A 19,338-nucleotide genomic window follows, 5' to 3' on the forward strand; every position below is an offset into this window, starting at 1 on the left:
TGTCAGCTAATTTTCCCCCGCCCGGGTGCAAGGCTCCGTACCGCGTGCCCCCACGGCCGGCAGCCCCTTCCGCCGCCTGGAGTGCCCGGGGTTGGTGGCAGAACCCTGGGGCTTGCAGGGGTAGCCGGGACGTGTCACCGACGTGACACCTTGTCCCGCTGCTGCCTTTTTTTGCCCACGTGGAGGGATCTCTAGCGAGGAGCTGCGTTGCTCTGTGCTTGCAGCCGCCCCTCCTGCAAGAACCCAGTGCCCTGGGAAACCCAGCGTGTTTCTAGGATTTTCAGGTGATGTAAACCGTTCTTCATGTTATAGCAATTCCTCTTGCACCAACTCTGCTGGGATCCCAAACGCGGGACGGATGGTGCTGAGGCCTCGCCGGTGAGAAAGAGCTGACAGCAGCTGCCTGCGGGGGCTAAAAGCAAATGCTGCCCTGGGATGTACTCGGGACAGAAGGGCTTGAATTGCAAGGTCTTGTCATGCCCATCCCACTGCCTTTTTGTTCATCCCATTTTATTTTTCTCCCCACCCCCAGTCCTTCCTCCACCCTCATTCACCCTGAAACAAGTGCGTGGGTTTTTCCTGGGGGGCTGCAGAGCCTCAGGAACAAGGTCACCTCCCGGAGGTGACGCATCCAGCTCTGGGGCTTGCAGCAGGCAGCCCGGCAGCCACGGGGTGCTGGGAGGGGGGCAATTACTGGGCTGTGCCCCCATCTCCTGCACTGGGGCTCTGCCTGCCCCAAGCTGGCTGTGCAGAGCTTCAGGGTGGGACTGCTCATCTCTTCTTTTTTTTTTTTTTTTTTCTTTTTTTTTTCTCTTTTTTTTTTTTCCGGGCTGTGCTCAAGGGGAAGTGGTGCCTGCCCCACTCCACCTCTGCCCAGCCAGACCCACACTGCTGCTGCAAGCAGTGGGAAAAGCTTGCAGCAAGAAGCAGGAGTTCGGGTCAGCCTAGAGGGTGGTGGAAAACTCATGGCAAATATTGGGAGAGCCGTAACAGGCGAATCCAATCTCTGCCTCAGCTCCCCTGGCTGCAGGGCAGCATCGCGGGTGATTTTATTCCTGCAAGCATGGGCTGAGCTGGGTTTTCCGCTGGCGTAGGTGGCCCAGCCAGAGCCTGGGAGTGGTGGCAGAATACCTCCGGTTTAAATTGTGCTTTTTCAGATTGGAGCTAGGAAATACTTTTCGCGGCTAGGCAGGATGGGGTGGGAAGGGGATCGTTGCTGACCCAGGCGGTACGATGTTGGGAAGTCAAGGGCAGCAGTTTGGGGGTACAGGGAAGCGGGGTGACGTGCAGGGCCCCTGTTATAGCAGAGTTCATAGGGGATGGCCAATGCGCAGAGGCGATAAATGACCCTCCTGTACTGTGCAGGGGGTTTGTAACGGGGAATCTCCGTGTCCCTTGCTGCCCCTCTAACCCGCGCTTGCAAATCCTCCTGCCTGCGAACTCGGGCTCCACCGAACAACGCTCCCTATTGATTCCCGACCCCAGACTGGGTGCTCCCAGCTCCTTCTGGCCTGGCTTTTGCAGCCAGGGCTAAGGAAGGGCTGACGCCGCAGCCTGCGGGACGCCTGGCTCCGGGAGCGTGTGGACCCTGCTCCTGCCCCGTGAGTCACCGCGCTGCGGCCGGCGCTGCCAGGGGAGCCGGCGGCACAGAAGGCGCTTTGTGCCGGCTGTGTGGGGTTACTATGGCAATTGGGGAGAAGGAGAGCAAACAGATTAAACAAAATACCAGCCGGAATGGGGGGCGTTTCAGGGCTTCGTGTAAAGGTCTGGCTGGTAGCTGCTTTGGGGGGGCTGCGCGCAAACCGCTGTCTGCGATTCGGAGCGGGTCATGGAGGAGGAATGCTTGGTGCGAAGCTCCCGGTCAGCAGCGAGCTAAATCTGTCCGATGGGATGGGATGTGTGAGCTCCCCGACCTGCCTGGGTGCAGAAGGACATTGGGGAGCCCAGGTTTTAGGTTCTGTGGTCAGCGCCCCACGCTGAGTAGCGAGAGGCTGTGCGTGGGAAGCGGAGGCATTTCTGAACCCATGGATGGCATCTTTCCTTTGGCTCTGTTTTGCGTTTGCTTTCCTCGTTGCTCAACCGGGTGTTTTGCAAAGTGTCATCAGTGGGCATGCTGGGCTGTTGGTAGTCCCCCTTGCAGCCCTGCTAGATGGGCGATGGGGAAGGAAGCTTTGCAGGCTCATGAAGTAGAAGCCGTGATTGCTGTGACATGGTCACGTCTCCAGAGATGGTTTCCAGCCAAGCAGGATTGGTTTGGGGCGGAGCGGCTTGCTGGCTGGTTTCATTGAGCTGGAAGTTCACATCGCTCCCGTAGCTCACGGGAATTGTGCTGGTCCCCTATGGGCTACCTCTGATGCAGGAAAGGTGGCAGATAAGATGGGGATACGGACTGATCCGTGCTGATTCCCTCAGCAGGGAGGGATGCTGCTGGTCCAGCGGTTGGGACCTTTGCAGTATCTTGCAGACCAGCTTTCACCTGCAGCCTCAGTGAGGTTTGTGTTTGGGGGAGGACGGGACTGGAAAAGTGGGTTTCAGGCACCCGTCTGAGCTGAGGCATCTGGAGCTGGGGGGGACACAGGGATGGGGACGGGAGCTGTCTGTGCTGGGAACATGCTGGACATGTATAGTCCTTCTGTCTCGCTGCTGCAGGAGCTCTCACACGGTGCTGTGTCTCCTGCTGAAATCCCAGCTCCTCGCCTCTGCCCTCCCTTCCCCGGCAGCCTTTGGAGTGCTGGACTTTGTCCGCACGCCTGTTCCCAGGAGCCAGGCAGGTAGGAGCTGTTTCGAAGGGCTGGCCAAGGCCACGCTGAGCCATCCGCTCCCAGCCCGGTGCCTGGAGCACACCTCGCTCTTTGTGCTTTTTAATGCATCTTCCAGGTCCGTGCAGCCAGAAGCGCCTTTAACTGCAAAGCGCAGCTGCCCCCTCGTCTCTCTTGGGGGGGATCAGGACTTCGACGCTCTCAGCTGTATCACTTCAGCCCCCATCCCAGCCCCTCCGTGGTCTATTTATTTTCCCAGCGAGTCGGGGTAGGTGGGGGAGCTGTTTGCTGATGGAGGAACGGCTGGGGCTTTGCTGAGCAGCCGGGGGTCCGCGGCACAACAGGGAGCTGAATCTCAGCCCTGCGCAGGTCTCCTGCACCCATTGCTGTCCCCTGGACCCCCACGCTGGTTCTCTCTTATCCCTGTGGTTTCATCTGCAAGTGTTTGGTCTGCCCTGGACGTGTCTGAACCCCGTTTCCCTCTGCGATAGCGGGTTATGATATCTCAGTGCCGTTTGGAGTTGGGGAGGAGCGGGAAGAGAGCATCCTCTCGCCAGTCACTCCTGATGGGATCATGCCATGTCTGGCGGGGTCTCAGCCTCTGCAAGCCTGGGTTTGTGGCTAGTTTGCTACTGGCTCTTATAGTCAGCTCCTGGTTTTGTCCTGGTTTCCCTTCGTTGGGTGTGGAGTGTCCCCTCTCCTGCTGAGAGCGACTCCTTGGGTTTTTCTTGAGGTTTGGTGGCCGTCACCCTCCGTGCCAGATCAAACCCACGCTACGGAATGGCTCTGGCTCTTCCCAAGAAAGCCTGGATGGGGGCTTGAGGGGCTGTGGGGGCAAGGAGGAGCCGGACAGGGAGTGTTTTTCGGGAACCCTGGGCATCACTAATGGCGTGGGGACCTCTTGTGGCTGGAGAAATGGGGATCGGGCCAGCCTCGGCTGGGCTCCAGCAGCCCAGTCTGCCTGCAGCGTAGCTGGGATATCGCTCTCCTCGTGGGATCGTGAGGGATGCGGGGTTGGTACCTGGTGGGTCTGGAGCATGAAGGCTGAGCTGGTGTCTCCCTTCTCTCTTTCAGATTCCAAAGGATCCTTGGAGCCGCACAAACCAGGTAAGTGCCCAGCAGAAATCGCGGCTTTAACCCATCTCCTGAATATCAGCAATTAAAATCCCCCAAGAGAGGGGACTGTTAATGGCCATGAGGGGTAAAGAGCACTTTTGGGGTGTCTGAGGAGCACTGCAAGGCAGTGCTTGGCTGCAGGACTTGGAAAATACTCTCTGTCAGTGCAATCCTGGGTATTTCTGCAGGTAAGTGCTCAACAGGGACATCGAGACCCACTTGTACTTCTGGCTATTGCCTGAAATTTTGGGCAAACGGTCATGACCTCTGTGACTTTCTTGTTGTCTTGCTGTAGCTGCAGTGTAGGGGATCCAGGTCCTGCCTCCCCTACCTGGTTGCTGCAGGCAAGAAGATGCTTGAAGGAAGAAAAGTAAAAATGCCAGTTGCTCATGTGTGCATCTTCTCTTCCAGTGAAAAGCAAGAAGAAACGGGAACTGAGGATAACATGTGTCCCCATCAAACAGCCCGTTGCCAACACAACGTAAGTGTCTCTGTTGCTTAAAGTCAGCCAGCGATTCTCTGGAGCTGGATTCAACGCCGTGTCAAGGGGAATGGCCCATGTAGACTTTACAGAATCAGGATAGTTAATTTTTTCTCTTAAGCTCTGGCTTCTGGGTGATGAGAAGGAATTACACACATATGCACATGTGCACGCACACACATACACAGCGTGTGTCTCTCTGGGAGGTGCCTGTTTGACTTGAAATGACTGAAAGGCAAAGGCTAGGAGACTGCTGGGAGACTTCATCTTCCTGCCATGGCTGTGCCAGTGCCAAAGGGCAAAGGCGTGGTGGAGGGAGCAAATCTGCCCGAGGGAAGAAGAGGGAAAGGTTTTGAATGCAGGGGAAGAGAAGGGCTGGTGGCAGCTGGACCATGGCAGGAGCAGGGGGATGAGGGTTGGGGGATGCCCTGCCACACAGAGCATCCTCCCCCTGATCTGTGCGTCAGGGCTAGTTCGAGTTGCTCGCAGCTCCCCGCCTTGGTGCGAGGAGGACGTGGATGTCTTGCGTTGCTGTGCCACGCACCGCTCGGTGCCGGGCGCCGGTGCCCAGCTATATCTCAGGGCACTGGAATTTCTCTCTGCCCCGTTTGTTTTGTGCAGCTGATGCTTGTTATGATGTGGAGGAGAGCCCAGGGTAGTGGCACTTGGTTTGACAAAGAGCAGACGGCTTAAATTCCTCTTCCACGGTGCTCTTCCAAAACACCTTGGGCTGCTGCATCTCCACCACTGAGCCCTGTTTGCTCCAGAAACCCTTTCTAAAGACCCTCCCAGCTCCAGGAAAGCAGTGAAATCCCCGAAGAGGAAATAACACTACCAAAACCCCAGGTAGATAGGGCAGATCTGTTGGAGGGGGAGCCAGGGGAACTCCCCCGTTAATGCTGTGCAGCCTAGCATGCACACGCCGAGCCCTGCGTGCAACAGCCACCTCCTTCCCTCGTGGGTGCATCTGTCTCTGCTCCTATCGGTGTTTGAATTTCCCCTCGAGAAGGCATCCTGCCGGAGTTTGTGGGGCCCTTGCGTGCCCAGAGGCTGGTGCAAGCTATCCACAGCTCCTTTTCAAGCTGCAGTGCAAATATTTGCGCGGTGCAAGGCTTTTGCTGTGAGCTTGAAGTACTTCCTTGAAGCCGGAGGTTGCCTTATTGCTCTGACGGGAATCGAGAGGCTAAACCAGTTGGGCAATCTCCACTCTTAGAAGGTCCCACGCGTTGGGGAGAGCAGAGAAGCACGAGGGACAAAAAGCTCGTGTCGGCTCTAAAAGTACCATGCTGCCCATAATGGGAAGTGGGCAGCGATGAGGAAAAAAGCCATAAAGGAAGACTTTCGCCTGCATGGTGTTGTGCAAAGCGTGACACTGAAGTGCTGCCTGCTCTGCCTGCCACGCTGCCTGAAACAGGCCCGCGAGTGTACACAAATGACTCACGGGTGAGGAATTACCTGTTGTTCCCTCGGCGTGCGTTTCGGGCTACGTGGCTGTCCTGTTACAACACCTGCCTGTCAAAACATGACAGCTGAGCTGCTCTGCTACAGAAACGTCTCATCCCGGCGGTCTCGGTTCCTCGGGCTCATCTCCTGAGCAGGGATGGTTTCGTAGCCTGTTGGTTTGATGCGCGTCTCGCCTAGCTGGCTCTCTGGGGTTCTCGCTGCCTGCGTGCCGTGAGTGCCTCGTGGGTGTGGGTTGAGGTGTTACTGGCACGATTAAAGCATTTGTGAGCGTTTGGAGGGGGCTGGTTTGAACCCACGACAACAAGGCACGGTGGAGAGCAGCGGCTGAAAGTGCTCGAAGGAACGTGAAACCTGGCTCTGGCCAAGAGGGTTAATGAAGCTGGGCTTTCTCACGATACGCTCTCTTTTCTTGCAGGCCCCCGAGGAACTTGGACTCCAGAGCGTTCATTACCATCGGAGATAAAGTACGTGACAATGTGGTTTCTTTTTTGCTTGCTTCCAATTTTGTTTGCCCCGTGCACGTAGAGTTTCATGGATCGTGCCTGACAACCTGTCAGATCACACCTTGAGATTTCAGAGCACCCCGTGAGAAGGATGGTGCCCTCCTGGGATGCATCTTTGCAGGGACGAGACATCCCACAGCAGGACCTTTCCCCTGTGGAGCAATGAAGCGTCCATGTGTATTTAGAGCAGTGACTGCTGCGGAGCTGAACATGTCACCCTGCCTGCAAGACGGCTCGTCTCGCTGGCTGGTCTCTCCTGCCTGCGGGCAGTCCCTGCAAGGCAGATGGGTGGCATCGAAGGCTAGCTGTGCCGTTTTGTCCGTAGTGGGAGATCACAGCAGTCCCTTGATAGCCCCGCCAGCCACCTGGGTCTGAATGGATGGACCCAGACCATCTGCCCTAAATCAGCGTGGCCTCACCGCGCTCTCTGGCTGCCCCAAACAAAGCCCCCTTTGTCCTGTGTACCCGCAGGGCTGCGTTACTGCCCGTGGCCCAGGAAGAGCTGGGCGCAAAGCTTCTCTCCGGCTCTCCAAAGACTTTCCTAGTGACCTGATGAAAAACACTGCTAGAAATAGCCACTGTCTCTCTTTTATTTCATTCTCTTGTTACGGGCTCTCTTGGGGCTGCAGAAGGCTGTTTGCAAGCGAGCTAAAAATACCATGCATTGGATCAGCCCTATATCTAGCTGCTTACCTTCCAGGCTCTGAGGTGGCTTGGCTGATGGGATCTGGGTCCCTCAGCCTCAGGGCAAGGTCTTAGGGTTAGGGGAGAGGAGAGGAAGCTTTGGCCGGGTCCAGGGAACAATCCTGCTGCCTGTGCCGTTTTCTGGCCATTATGTCGTGTGTATTTATAGCTCGGGGAGAGATGCTCTCTGTAGCAGCCTGGGCATGGTGTGTGCAAGGGGAGAGTGCTGTAGCTTGGGGAAAGCTCTCTAGACTGGCTTCCTTCCCTGCTCTGCCTCCTCCGGTGTTTACAGGAGGGGACTGGTCCAGGTGTTTTGGAGTGACATAGTGGAGGAAGAGGGCTTGAGCAGAAGGCCAGCTTTAGGCCGTGGGGCTGGATGACGACCTCGGGTCCGTTGGATCTGTGCAGGCGATGCCGTGTGTCCCATTACCAGGGGAGGGGAGCACCAGCTCCGTCGGTGCATCGCCTCTTGTTGCTGGGCAGGGCGATGCTGGTTCCTGGAGTGTGCTGGGAACTGCCAGCTTCTGGGGAAGCCTTAGGGTAAATGCCAGGAAAAAAACCCAAAACAATAACCTGGAACAACTGCAGAACACGTGTCCTGAAAAGCACCACCAGATCCTTCCTGGAGGCCCCTGCAGGAGCTGCGAGCCTGCACTGCTGCTCTGCCAGCTTCCCGGGGTGTGGGGGGGTTCGATATGTCCCCCTTAGCCCTGCTCTCCTCATTTCTGCATCCACTGTCCTGCCCAGGAAAGGGCCGGCACCTTCCTGCGCTGGGCAGCGCATAGCTCAGCGCTGAGCTCAAGCACAAGACCTCCCTTGCTCCCTGGCCTCGGCCGTCCGCCAGGCACATCTGGCTCGAATAAATGGAGCCGGGGCTGGCAGGAAGGTCCGGCAGAGCTGGTCGCTGCTGGCCGTGCCGTGGCCAGTGCCGAGGGGAGCTTGCTGGCCAGGAGCCCGGCAGCCGCATCTCCCAGTTTGGCTCCTTAACGCCAAAGGCTGTTTCCTCTCCGCTCTGGGCGTAGCTCGCAGGCACGGTATCCGGCGCTGTGCCGTGCGTTTTTCCCACCCTCGCTGCCTTTGTGGCTACTGGGGCAATTTGGCATCCTGGTATTATTTTTGTTCCCTGAGACCGGAGGAAAACTGGAGGCTGGATAAAGCCTGGCTAAAAGAAGGCCTGTGACTTATTAGGAGCGATGAACGCAGCATCCAAAAATAGCCCACGTCTCACTCGAACGGTTTGTGCCCTGCCCAGCAAAGGAGGCAATTACAGGGTAACGCGTCTTTAGGGAAACTTGTCTGGGGATTGTGCAGGAGCTCGCTGGCTCCCTGCTGCGTGGGGCACTCGCTTGTCTGAGCGCTGGCGATGGTTTTTTTCCAGCTTGAAGCGAGACTTATGTAGTTGCACTTGCCTGAGCTCCTTTGCTGGTGCTAACTCACGTTTTACCTTGCTGGCTGCTTTCTGATGGTGGGAGAAAGCATCGAAAGTGGGTAAAACCCATTTGAACTCCCCAGTAATTAGGAATTGAGTTGCTGGGTTGCTGTGTGCACCATCCCATCTGAGAGAGGCTTTGCACGGGTGAAGGTGTTATTAGACACGGAGTTGTGTTTGTCACCAAAGATCTCTTGGGACGCAGGGCGAGGTGGGTGATCCCCGGCTGTGCACGGGGATTTGGAGCGGTGGCAGAGGCTCCTGACTGCTGCCCGTGTTGGCACAGGAGCTGTTAACATCCTGCAAATAGTTCAGCAACCGCAGAAATACCCTTGTGTGGGTAATCCCGAGCAGGCAGAGAGGCACCAACCTTTGGTGCCCTTTCCAGTGGCAGCGTGCCCTGGCTTAAAGGATGAAAGTCCTGCTCTCTAGCTGCAGAGGGGGAATTAAATGAGCCCTGGTGAGTGCGGGGTGAGAGGGTTTGGGCTCTGGTTCAACAGAGCAAAAAATATACCCATCTTCTCTAAACGTGGTGCCTCTGGTACTTATAGGAGCTGGTGGAGTCCTGTAGGTACCATCAAAAAGCTCTGCGTGAGTGAGCTACAAACGTTGGACCTCTGCTGACACCCTTGTTGATAAGCAGGCTTGTATCTGATTTTTTTTTTTTTTTTTTTTTTTGTGTCTCTCTCCCCAAAGAACTTCGAGGTGGAAGCTGATGACCTGGTGGCAATTTCAGAGCTGGGCCGTGGGGCCTACGGCGTGGTGGAGAAAGTCCGGCACGCGCAGAGCGGCACCATCATGGCCGTGAAGGTGAGGACGGCTGCTCGCTGAGGGGGATGGAGATCACGATGTGCAGCTCCAAGGGAGTGGAGAGACTCCGCTGAGCTCCACCAGTCACGGCAAAATGGGGACAGGCTCGGTTTGGCAGTCTCTGGTATTCCTGGTGTGGTTTGGCTGTTGAAGGGTCCGCGCTGGTACCAGCTGGGCACCGTGGGGGCGGTCAGCAGGCTTTGAAATCCAGGCTTGGTGCCTGCGGTTAGATACAGTGCGAGGTTTGGATGTCAGAGTGCTTGTCCAGGCTGCTGGCCTGATCCTGCATGCACTGCAGAGCTTGCCAAGGTTTATCATTCATTAAGGTGCTGTCTGGAAAAGGGAATCTGGGCATCTCCTGGGTGCTGCTGGCTGCAAAATAAGCTTAAAACGCTTGCCCTGGCCTCAGAACCAGAGGTCCTCCGAGTCAGATTGAGGTATAATGGTGTTATCCCACCTACGTCAAACCCTTCTTCTTTCATATTTGTCTCAGAGGATTCGAGCGACTGTGAACACTCAGGAGCAGAAGAGGTTATTGATGGACTTGGACATCTCCATGAGGACAGTTGATTGCTTCTACACTGTCACCTTCTACGGAGCCCTCTTCCGTGAGGTACTGAGCTGGTGGATGGCTGGTGGGCTCTGCAGCACCTGGGGCCTGTGCGATTGCGCTGAAGGCGCTACGCTGTCCCAAACCAAAGTTTGAGATGCTGCCGTGACTTAAAGTCAAAGGCTTGCCTCCTTCAGGCAGTGTTGACCAGGTCCCATTCCTCACTTCCACGGCAGATGCCCGAGCACGGTGTCCCTGGCCCGGACTGATTTTGGGTAGACCCTCAAAGGGAGACCATCGCAGGTAGCTTTGCTGGTACCTGGACATCTGTGCCCATCAGTATCTAGTGCGGAGCCTCTGTGCTGGTGGCCATGGCCAACAGTGGCTGTGTGGCAGGGAAATTTGCTTGCCCTGTGTGGAAGGGGCAGCATCCAGTTGTCCGTCCATCCCCACCGCTCCCTTCAGCTCCCTGGGATTTCCAGGGAATTCCCTCTCAACTGCTTTCTCTCCGTCTGCAGGGCGACGTGTGGATCTGCATGGAGCTCATGGACACCTCCCTAGATAAATTCTACAAGAAAGTACTGGAGAAGAAGAAAACCATCCCTGAAGACATTTTGGGGAAAATGGCCGTGTCTGTGAGTGCCTCTTGGATTCTTAAGTGGTTTTGTGCATCCCCTGAGCCTTTTGGAGGTCTCTGTTGAGGCCTGCAGCACGTGGAAACGGGTGCTGTGGAAGACTGGTGCCGTGTGTGACTAACGGGTACTCTTTTTGCTCTGTTTGTCCCCAGATTGTACGAGCTCTGGAGCATCTGCACAGTAAACTGTCTGTAATCCATAGAGGTAGGTGCTGGATGGGGTTAGTGTGATGTTGCTGGAGATATAGCCTTGAAATAAATTATGTGAGGACTCCCTTTTCAGGAGATGCGTGGTGTGTCCCTCTGGGATGCCTACAGTGGGGTCTAATGGTACTTAGGACCGTGGTGGACAGATCTAGATGCCCAAGGCTTGTTCCTGAGATGTATCCCTCATGCGTCTGCTTGCATGATGCTGTTCTCTTCCTCCTTTCCAGATGAAGGGTTGAATACAGTAACTGAATTCCTCACTACCTGTATTTTTATGGACATCTCTGTCTATCTCTGAATACAGAGGTGCCTCAAAGGCAACTCTCAGGGACAAAATCCTCATGCCTTCCAGGCTGGGTGGTTCTAGCAAGGTGAGGGACTGAAGGAGAGCTTATAAAAATCAGAGACAGCAATTGTAACACCCAGGTCCTGCTCTTCATTCTGGTGTAGTTCCTTCTGTACTTGTGGACAGATCATGATGGGCATGAGACAAGCTGTCCTGAGAACTTGGTAGAGCTGGGCTTTTAAGACTGTGTTGGCCACATAAACCTCTCCTAAGGAGCTGGGCATTAACTCCTCGATATTTTATTTCAACCTTTGGACCTGCCTCATTAGAGAGGAGGCCTGTTCTGCCTGGAGGGCATGGTTACAGTTTTACCTGTGACCAACTTTTATTGAAATAAAAGACTGGTGGGGTTTTGTCTCTGTTCCCTTGTGTTAGGGCCTGCCTGGTCCCCTCCCAGGTCGGCAGGGAGTTGTCCATCTTGTCTCAGGCTCTGCAATACCTCTGCAAAGGCCGATCTGCCCTCTTGTGTTCTCTCTCTTAGACGTGAAACCTTCGAACGTGCTGATCAACAAGGAGGGACATGTGAAAATGTGCGACTTTGGGATCAGCGGTTACTTGGTGGACTCGGTTGCAAAAACCATGGATGCTGGCTGCAAACCATACATGGCTGTAAGTGTGCTCATGTGGGACTGGAGCCGGCAGCCTTCAGCCTTGACTCGAAGAGGCTGCTGCTTAGAAATCAGTCTTGGTTCACCTCTGTCCTGAGACAGAAACCACTTCAGAGTGCTCTGGGCTTCCTGACTCAGCAGAGTCCTCCAAGGATGGGATTACCCTCCCTGTAAGCCCTGCTCTGTGTGTTAATACCGTAGCAGGCTCTTCCTCTGCCACCTTCCATTTGCAGAAGGGTAAAAGACTGGCTGGTGCCGGCTGTGGTGGTTGGAAGGGCTGCTCCTTGTTGGCTAGAAAATGCTGAGGCTTTTCTTGGCAGGATCATTTCATTTCATCCTCGAGTCAGTATGAATTTCCCTTTGCCATCTGTGGCATCTGTGTAGGTAGCTCATGCTCCTGGGACAGGGATTATGCTGCAGGGATAGTACAAGTCTCACTCAGGAGCTGGAGGGGAGAGTTTGTGAGTTGTGTGGAGCAAGATCTGGCTTTCATCAGTGCTAGATTTAACCTCAGACCCTCCCTCCATGGGGACATGAGCCAGGGGAATCCACCCAACCTGGGTTTTGGAGCCAGAGATTTGCTCAGTGGGGTTTGCCCTGAGGAAATGAGATAGAGTTGTAATATCTTCCATTTTGCTGTTACAGCCAGAGAGAATAAACCCTGAGCTGAACCAGAAGGGCTACAACGTGAAGTCGGATGTCTGGAGTCTGGGGATCACAATGGTAATGCCAAGGGCTGGGACTGGCACCCTGCAGCCCTGGGGTTGGATTGGGATGGGGTCTGCTCTGGCTGGGCTCCACCCCTGCTGTCAGCAACTACATTATGAGCGTGATAGCTTAAGGCATGAGATTACATGCCCTGGGCACAGGGTGGAGGTGCTGCCCAGTGCACACAGGGGTACCTCGCCCAGGGCAGGTAGCTGTGAGCCGGTGTGTGCTCACCACTGCTGCGGCTCTTGCCGAGTCGGCTGGCAAGCTTGCCAGGAGATAATCCATTTTCTGCCCTTTCTCTTTCCTCCTCTCCCTTCTTGCCGGATCCTGGGGGATACAAAAAGGTCTGTTATTCCCACGTGGTTCCCTTGTACCCTTGCACTTGGTTTCACAGAGCTAGTTGTGTACAATGCCAGCTCCAAATAGCTCCACTTAGCTCTGAACTATGTTGATGTGGATGGCAGGCTCCCAGCGGGCACTATCTGGATGACAATGGGCTTAGTTGGGCATTCAGGAGCCTGACTTCTAATTGCTCTGCAGTTCCCCATGCGCTGGCTGGAGAGGTAGTTAGCGGAGCAGGGTTTGCTGCGGCGGGGTCACAGCTTTCCTGCGTGCAGCCCCCTCCCAGGTTAGCAAAGCCTTTGCAGGAGTATCGGGGTGAGTTAGCCTGCCCTGCTGCAGCCGGGGGTGCTGTGCATGGTTTGCTGCTGCAGGACTTGCTGCAATCAGAGCAGCCAACAGGAAGGGGAAACACTTTCAGTTCCAAAATCGCAGCTGCTCAGGATGGTTTATCTACCTCCTGCAAGAAACGGATCTTGCAGAAAGCAGCTGAAATCTTCTGGCGCCAGAGGACAAAGGAAATCCCAGCTGTTGGCTCGAAGGGGATGCCGCCTGGGAACGTGTCTCTCACTTTGCAGGAGACTGCCTCTCCGTGGGTAGATTATTTTCAGGAATTTTTCTTGCACCCTGTTAGCCATGACCTTTGAGTGCTGCATCTCTGCATTTGTGTGCGCTGTGCAGATCTCTTGGGAAATATTCCCTCTTCCCCAGCTAGTTTTGTCTGCAGCGCCAAACCCAAGCCCCTCTCCTTCGTGTCCCCGTGCCAGTGCAGAGCAAAGCTGGGCTGGCTGGCTGGAAATGTAATCAGCTCCGGCTTTCCTCCCGAGATGCAGGAAGCTGTGGGATGGGAGATTGCATGAATGATGAAATCTCTCAACCTTTCCAAAGCTGGATGGGAGAGGGGACCTTGCTGAAAGCCTGCCAGCCTGCAGCTGAACGGAGCCCCGACCTGTCTGATTCCCTCTAATGTCTTCCTCCTGGGCTGGCTTCCTGGTTTTTTTTTTATTTCTGAAGAGGATTGATTGATTTCAGACTGGCTGGTTTTAGGGCCATTGAGTTGCAGGGCTAATCCAGGCCTTTCTGGGCTGGTGGCTTCATTCAGTTTTCCAGCAGCAGGAGCTGAGCTTCCCCGACCCGAACCAGAGGCGGGTGGGGGCATCTGGCTCTGCCCCACGTCCTTTCAGGTTTCTTATTCCTCCCATCCTGTCCCACCCTGCCAGGCAGCTCTGGAGGTTCTGTTGCCCGTTTCGAGATGGGAGCCGACCCTTGGCATGAGGAGACTGCCCAAGAGCTGTGATGGGCTTTTTCCTGCTTGAATGGGTGATGGAGCAGAGGTGACGTGTAGGAAGGACCCAGTAATTGAGGTGGTTTTGGCAAAGATCTTCATAAGTGATGTTCTAGCACTTGGTTTTTCTCGGGTTTGTGGAATTTTTTTTTGTGTCTGGCTCATATAGTACTAGCCTGAAGCCCAGAGGCTGCCTTATGGCGAGCAAAGCACTTTGGAAGCCAGTGCAGAAACGGTGTGCTGTTATTATTATCTTTTTAAATAATCCCATTTTACATACCTTTGGCGGCTTCCTGTAAATGCATTAATATGCTGAGCCAACCTCAAAAGGAAGTATTTTTGGCCTCTGGGTCTTTGTATTTAAAAAAAGAGAGAAAAAAAAAAAAGTGGTATGACCCAAATTGAAAATGGTTGGTAAAGAAAGAGGTTTTTCATTTTGAATCTGAGCTGGCGGAGGTAGGCAGGCTGCGTGGGGTCGTGCTCGTCCCAGTGTCTCACGTCAGCCTGTCTCCATCCTCAGATCGAACTGGCCATTCTTCGCTTCCCGTACGAGTCCTGGGGGACCCCGTTCCAACAGCTCAAGCAAGTGGTGGAGGAGCCCTCGCCCCAGCTGCCCGCTGATCGCTTCTCCAAGGAGTTTGTGGACTTCACGGCACAGTGGTGAGTCTCTGGCAGGGACTGGTGGCTTCTCCCAGCCCAACTGAAGAGGAGCCCTGATCTGCGGGGGTTGGAGCAAAGCGTGGGGCTGGCTTTGTCATCCTTTCGGAGCCCATTCCTCCCCATCTTGCCGTACCGAGGCTGGTGCTTGGCCATGGCAGGAAGCGCTGCCTAAACTGGTTTTGCTCTCGGCTTGACTCACCCAGGCTGGTTGGAAGGCACAGAGGTTTCTCTTCCCCTTCTGCTGTCGCTGCTGCTGAAATTTTGGTGGTTTCTGGCAAAGAGGCAATGAAACGAGAACAAACCCCTGGCAGCGTCTGGGTACCGCTGGGTGAAAGCCGATTTGTGGTTTTGTGGGTAGCTGCTCCCCTCGGGGTGTTCCTCTGCTCCCTGGGTGCTGCTTGGAGTTGCCAGGCAGAAGTGAGCCCACCAAGGCAAGGCTCGCCCTACGGGTGGTGGGAAACCATCTCTTCTCCCCCCCCCATTTGTTCTGGTCTGTGCAGACAAGCAAGGTTGTGCGGGGCGGACAGCAGCGAGCTGCTTGGCTTGTGCTTTTTGTGGCAAAACGCTATGAGTTGTGCTTTCCCAGTTACCTGCCTGGCCGCTTTGCTGGCGGTTCAAACCTGCTCGGCTGAGGAGGGAGGGGAATGGGTGCTGCCCACGAGAAGGATGTCATGTTGGCTGGGAAGGGGAGGGGATCCCTTGTGTCAGACCACATATAGGGGAAAAAAAATAAATCCTACAGCCTTTCTCTCCCATTTTTTTGTCTTCCAGCTTAAGGAAGAACCCGGCTGAGCGAATGAACTATTTAGAACTTATGGTAAGCGTGAAGCCATTTCTGCTGGTCTTTATCGCAATATGTTTTCAAAAGTCAAACAAATGGTCCAGCAGGCCCTAGGAAAATGGGACAACAGGATGTGTGGGTGATTTTTTTCGGGCATGGAGCAGGATGGGTGTAGTGTGTCTAATGTGGAAGGGTGTGTTGATTTCATGGGTGTTAAAGTCAGGGTTTCTAGGTGTTTTCTCCCTCTGTGTTACCTGCTCTTGGTGAGTTTAGACCTCAAATGGTGGTCTAACCCCAAACCCAAGGTGGGCTGTCCTGCTGGGCTTGAACCTAGAAATGCCAAACGTGAAAGTGTTAGTTAATCTTTAAGCTAAAGGATGGCATCTGTGGGAGCCCGGGGAGGAGGTTGGTGTCCACCTCTCCTCCAGCACCTCGCCAGCTGCGGGACATCCCCCAGGGACTGCTCTTGGGCTTGTCTGTCCTTGGGCGTCAGCTGATGTTGTCTTTGGTCTCCTTGGCAGGAACACCCTTTCTTTACCTTGCACGACACCAAAGAGACTGACATGGCCTCCTTCGTGACAGAGATCCTCGGCGAAGACTCCTAACTTAAACCTCACGGCTTCGTGCAGTCCCCTCCATCCTGGCTTCCCTGCAGAAGAGCAAATGAGGACTCGAGTTAATGGTGGTTTGCACAAATCGCACTTCCCCCGACCCGTGGGCATCTCTGGCCCCATCTGGCCTCGCAATCTCTTTTTCTCTTTGCCCTCTAAACGAAATCCCCCAGGATGAGCCTTCTGAAGCCAACACCTTTCCAACTAAGCCACGGAGACCGAAGGCTTGGGAGTTCCCCGCTGATGCCAGCGTATCCCTCCCGGGGAGAGGACCGTGCCTGTGGCACCTGAGCGGGGCCAGGACAGAGGGTGCCGGCGGGCATCTCCCCTCCCCGGCAGCCTGGTGCACAGCGCAGGGGATTTGTGTTTCTCTGCTGCCTGGGGAAGGCAGAGAGAAAAAATGCTGCTGCGCTTGCCCCACTCTTCTCCCCTGCCTGCCCAAAGCCCCTTCCCCAGAGTCTGGTCTTGCTCGCCTTCCCTTCGTGCCTGGCTCTATGCCCCCAGGAGCCCACGCGGCTTTTTAGGGGGCTGTGGGGCTTCCTGGGCACGCCGCCGTTCACACCAGAGGCTGTTTTAATGCCTGACTCGACATCTTAACGACCCTTCGAGGCAGCACCAGACTGGGCGACCCCCTCCCTCGATCGATACGTTGCTCCCTTGCGGGGAGGAAAAAAAAAGAAAGGGGGGGGACATTTTTCGATGAGCCCACCTTGACGCAAGCTGCAACCCGTGCTCTCCCCACGGGATTTCATCCAGCACACAGTGCTCCCTTCCCCACGTGGGCACAAGGTGATGGAGAGCGAAGCAGGTCCCTGGGCACTGCATCTCCCCCCTCCAGCCCTGGGCTGGGAGGACACATCCATCTAACACCTTTTGCAGCCCCTGCCTCCACCTTCCCTGGCTCCTGGAGAAGTCGTTGCTCCGTCTCCCTTCCAACCTGGAGCTCACGCGGGACCTCGCACTGTGACAGCCGCTCGTTTCGGAGGCCGTACTTGCATCCTTCGTGTCCCAAACTGCCTTCGAAGCCTCCGGCTGCCCGCCGAGGTGTCAGCCGAGATCGAAACCCCAGCGACTTCGCCCGGGGGCTGCCGACAGTTGTACATTTTATGTCTATATATAATGGACTTTGTAACATGTTTCCTAGTTTTAATCTAACTTGCTATAAATTAAAGCCCTTCTGCGTGGGAGGAGGGAGGAGCAGTTCCTTCTCCGCTAACAAATCCACTGTGAAAACCTGATGTGTTTCCCCACTCTCCCAGCCTGAGCGCTCTGCAAGGAGCTACGGGAGCAAAAGGGGTTTCTGTCTTCTACTGTATATGATCACGGGATAAACGCACCGGCTGTGGATTTTGTTGTGTTTTTTAATAGATTGACTTTTCAGAGGGATTTTTTTTTCTTTTCTAATATATATATTTGTGTGTGTGTATGTGTGTGCGCAATATATATATATATATTATATATTTTTAAATCAATGATGAATGTGTGAATGTCTATGTGGCCAGCAGATTTGGTGAAGTGGCTAGCGTTTTTCTGGCTAAATTTGGGGCGGTGGGGAAGGGGTCAGTAGAAGGCACCCTGGCTGAAGACTTTTTTTTTTTTTTTTTTTTTTAAAAAGTGCATCTATTTTTTAACTGAATCTTTGAAAAACGTTCTTCCTGAAATTCACGCCCTGGAGGTCTGGATTTCAGGGTGCATTTCCAGTGTTCAGGGTCCCCCACCCCATGAAGAATGATGTCCCCTGAAATTCATTGCTCCCCACTTCTACAGCCCAGGGTTTGGAGGGGGCTGCTTGACGTCATCTATTCCTGCGAGAGCTGCTCCTGGGGGAAGCTGCTTCAGGGCAAAGGGTTTTCAGTCCTTCATGCCCCCGTGCTGGGGCATCATGCAGCAGTGCTTCCCCCCTACCCCATCACTGCCCTGATCCCCTTCCCCGAGTCACCAAACCCCGAGAGAACCAGCCCAGGCTGAGCTGGACAAACCCTGTTCAGCTTTGGTTCGACCCTGACCCCTCTCCCCACCTCTTTATGTAAAATAAGAAAGTGATTGATGTTCTCCACATCTCCCTCCTTGATCCCACTCTGCAAACCACCCGACGCTCTCTGGGAGCATCCGCACCCTTACCTGCTTGGTTTGACGGCTTTGCAGCTGAGATGTATAATTGTATTTTTTTTTTTTTCCATAGTTGGTTACTTCGGATTGTTTTTTGTTTTGATGTTGAGCTTTTGTTTTTTCCCTTCTCTCCTTGTTTCAACTCCTTTCCCCTTCCTTTATCTCACCCGTTTTGGTGCTTTGGGGAATGGTGATTTTTTTTTTTTTTTTTTTTTTTGCATGTGTTTGTGTTTGTTTTGTTTTTCCTGCATTTCTTCTCCTAGAGAAAGTCCCTATTCCTGTATTTTGGGCAAAGGGAGCATCTGCCCTTCCAAACACTGGGGCGATGCCTCTGGGGTGGGCTTGGGACTCTGCGAATGAAGCAAGGCTTTGCTGAAGAGGCAAACCCAACGTTCCGCTTCATTCCATGCGGGTCTTACCCGTTCCCCCTTTTCCCATCCCACGCTTTCCCGGCCTCTCCTGCTGCGTCCCCTCTGCCGTGGCGGGGGCGAACGGCAGCCCTGGGGGCAACCTGGCTTTAAGGTGGACGAGGATTTTGAAGCCCCCTCTAACCTTGTATTTTTGAGAACGGTCTGTACCCGTTAAACCCCCAGGCATTTGTTTTCAATAAAATTCACCCTCAAACCTGCTCCTTGTCCCTTCTCGTTGCTGTTGGAGCATCGGCGTTGGGTTGTTCAGGCTCCTGAGCCCACCAGGGATTTTTTTTTTGGGGGGGGGGGGGGGGGGCAGCAGCCACTGCCACCAGCGTGCTTTCTCCTCGTACTGGGGGGTAACACTGGTCCCAATCCGGGGGAGGGAGTTTGTACCAACCAGGACCCCAAAAGCAGCCCCCCCCCCCCCCCCCCCGGACTGCCTGGGGGCACCCATCGCTCTGCTTCTCCCCCCCCCAGGCCAGGCAGGAGGGTGGGTGCTACTTACAGGGGTGAGGGGGCTGCTTGGGACAGGGGAACAGTGGGGTGCCCACCCTTGGGGGGGGTCCCAAGGGCGGCAGGGGCTGCCCGTGGCCGCGAGGGGGCCCCCGAGCACCCTTCAGCCCCCCCCCCAGCACCCTCCAGCCTTCCTTTAGGGGTGCAGGGCTGGGGGGGGTCCCGCTGTCCCCTGGGCATCATCCCCACAGGAGGCAAAGGTGCAGGTTTAGCGGGGGGGGGCTGTGGGTTATTTCACAGCCCTCCCCACGCAATAGGACAGGGAGAAGGGGGAATGGCTCCCTCCCTAAATATTTTCCCCGTCAGCCCCCACCAGGCAGAATCA

At 55.0% G+C, this 19,338-nt stretch overlaps 1 protein-coding gene across 3 annotated transcripts in view; it reads left to right on the plus strand.

Moving 5' to 3' along the window:
* Positions 1-18,715, plus strand: part of MAP2K3 (mitogen-activated protein kinase kinase 3) — a 35,169-nt gene extending 16,454 nt beyond the window's left edge. For all 3 annotated transcript variants that reach the window (XM_075058724.1, XM_075058723.1, XM_075058725.1), the window contains exons 2-13: positions 3,834-3,866; positions 4,287-4,356; positions 6,236-6,284; positions 9,133-9,246; positions 9,740-9,859; positions 10,315-10,431; positions 10,584-10,635; positions 11,465-11,592; positions 12,237-12,314; positions 14,447-14,586; positions 15,358-15,403; positions 15,889-18,715. In XM_075058724.1, coding sequence (XP_074914825.1) covers positions 3,834-3,866; positions 4,287-4,356; positions 6,236-6,284; positions 9,133-9,246; positions 9,740-9,859; positions 10,315-10,431; positions 10,584-10,635; positions 11,465-11,592; positions 12,237-12,314; positions 14,447-14,586; positions 15,358-15,403; positions 15,889-15,972 — 1,031 coding nt within the window. In that variant the 3' untranslated portion in view covers positions 15,973-18,715. The remainder of the gene's footprint in view (positions 1-3,833; positions 3,867-4,286; positions 4,357-6,235; positions 6,285-9,132; positions 9,247-9,739; positions 9,860-10,314; positions 10,432-10,583; positions 10,636-11,464; positions 11,593-12,236; positions 12,315-14,446; positions 14,587-15,357; positions 15,404-15,888) is intronic.
* The last annotated feature ends 623 nt before the right edge of the window (positions 18,716-19,338 follow it).

Source organism: Buteo buteo, chromosome 27, assembly GCF_964188355.1.
Source record: "Buteo buteo chromosome 27, bButBut1.hap1.1, whole genome shotgun sequence".
NCBI classification, from domain to species: Eukaryota; Metazoa; Chordata; class Aves; order Accipitriformes; family Accipitridae; genus Buteo; species Buteo buteo.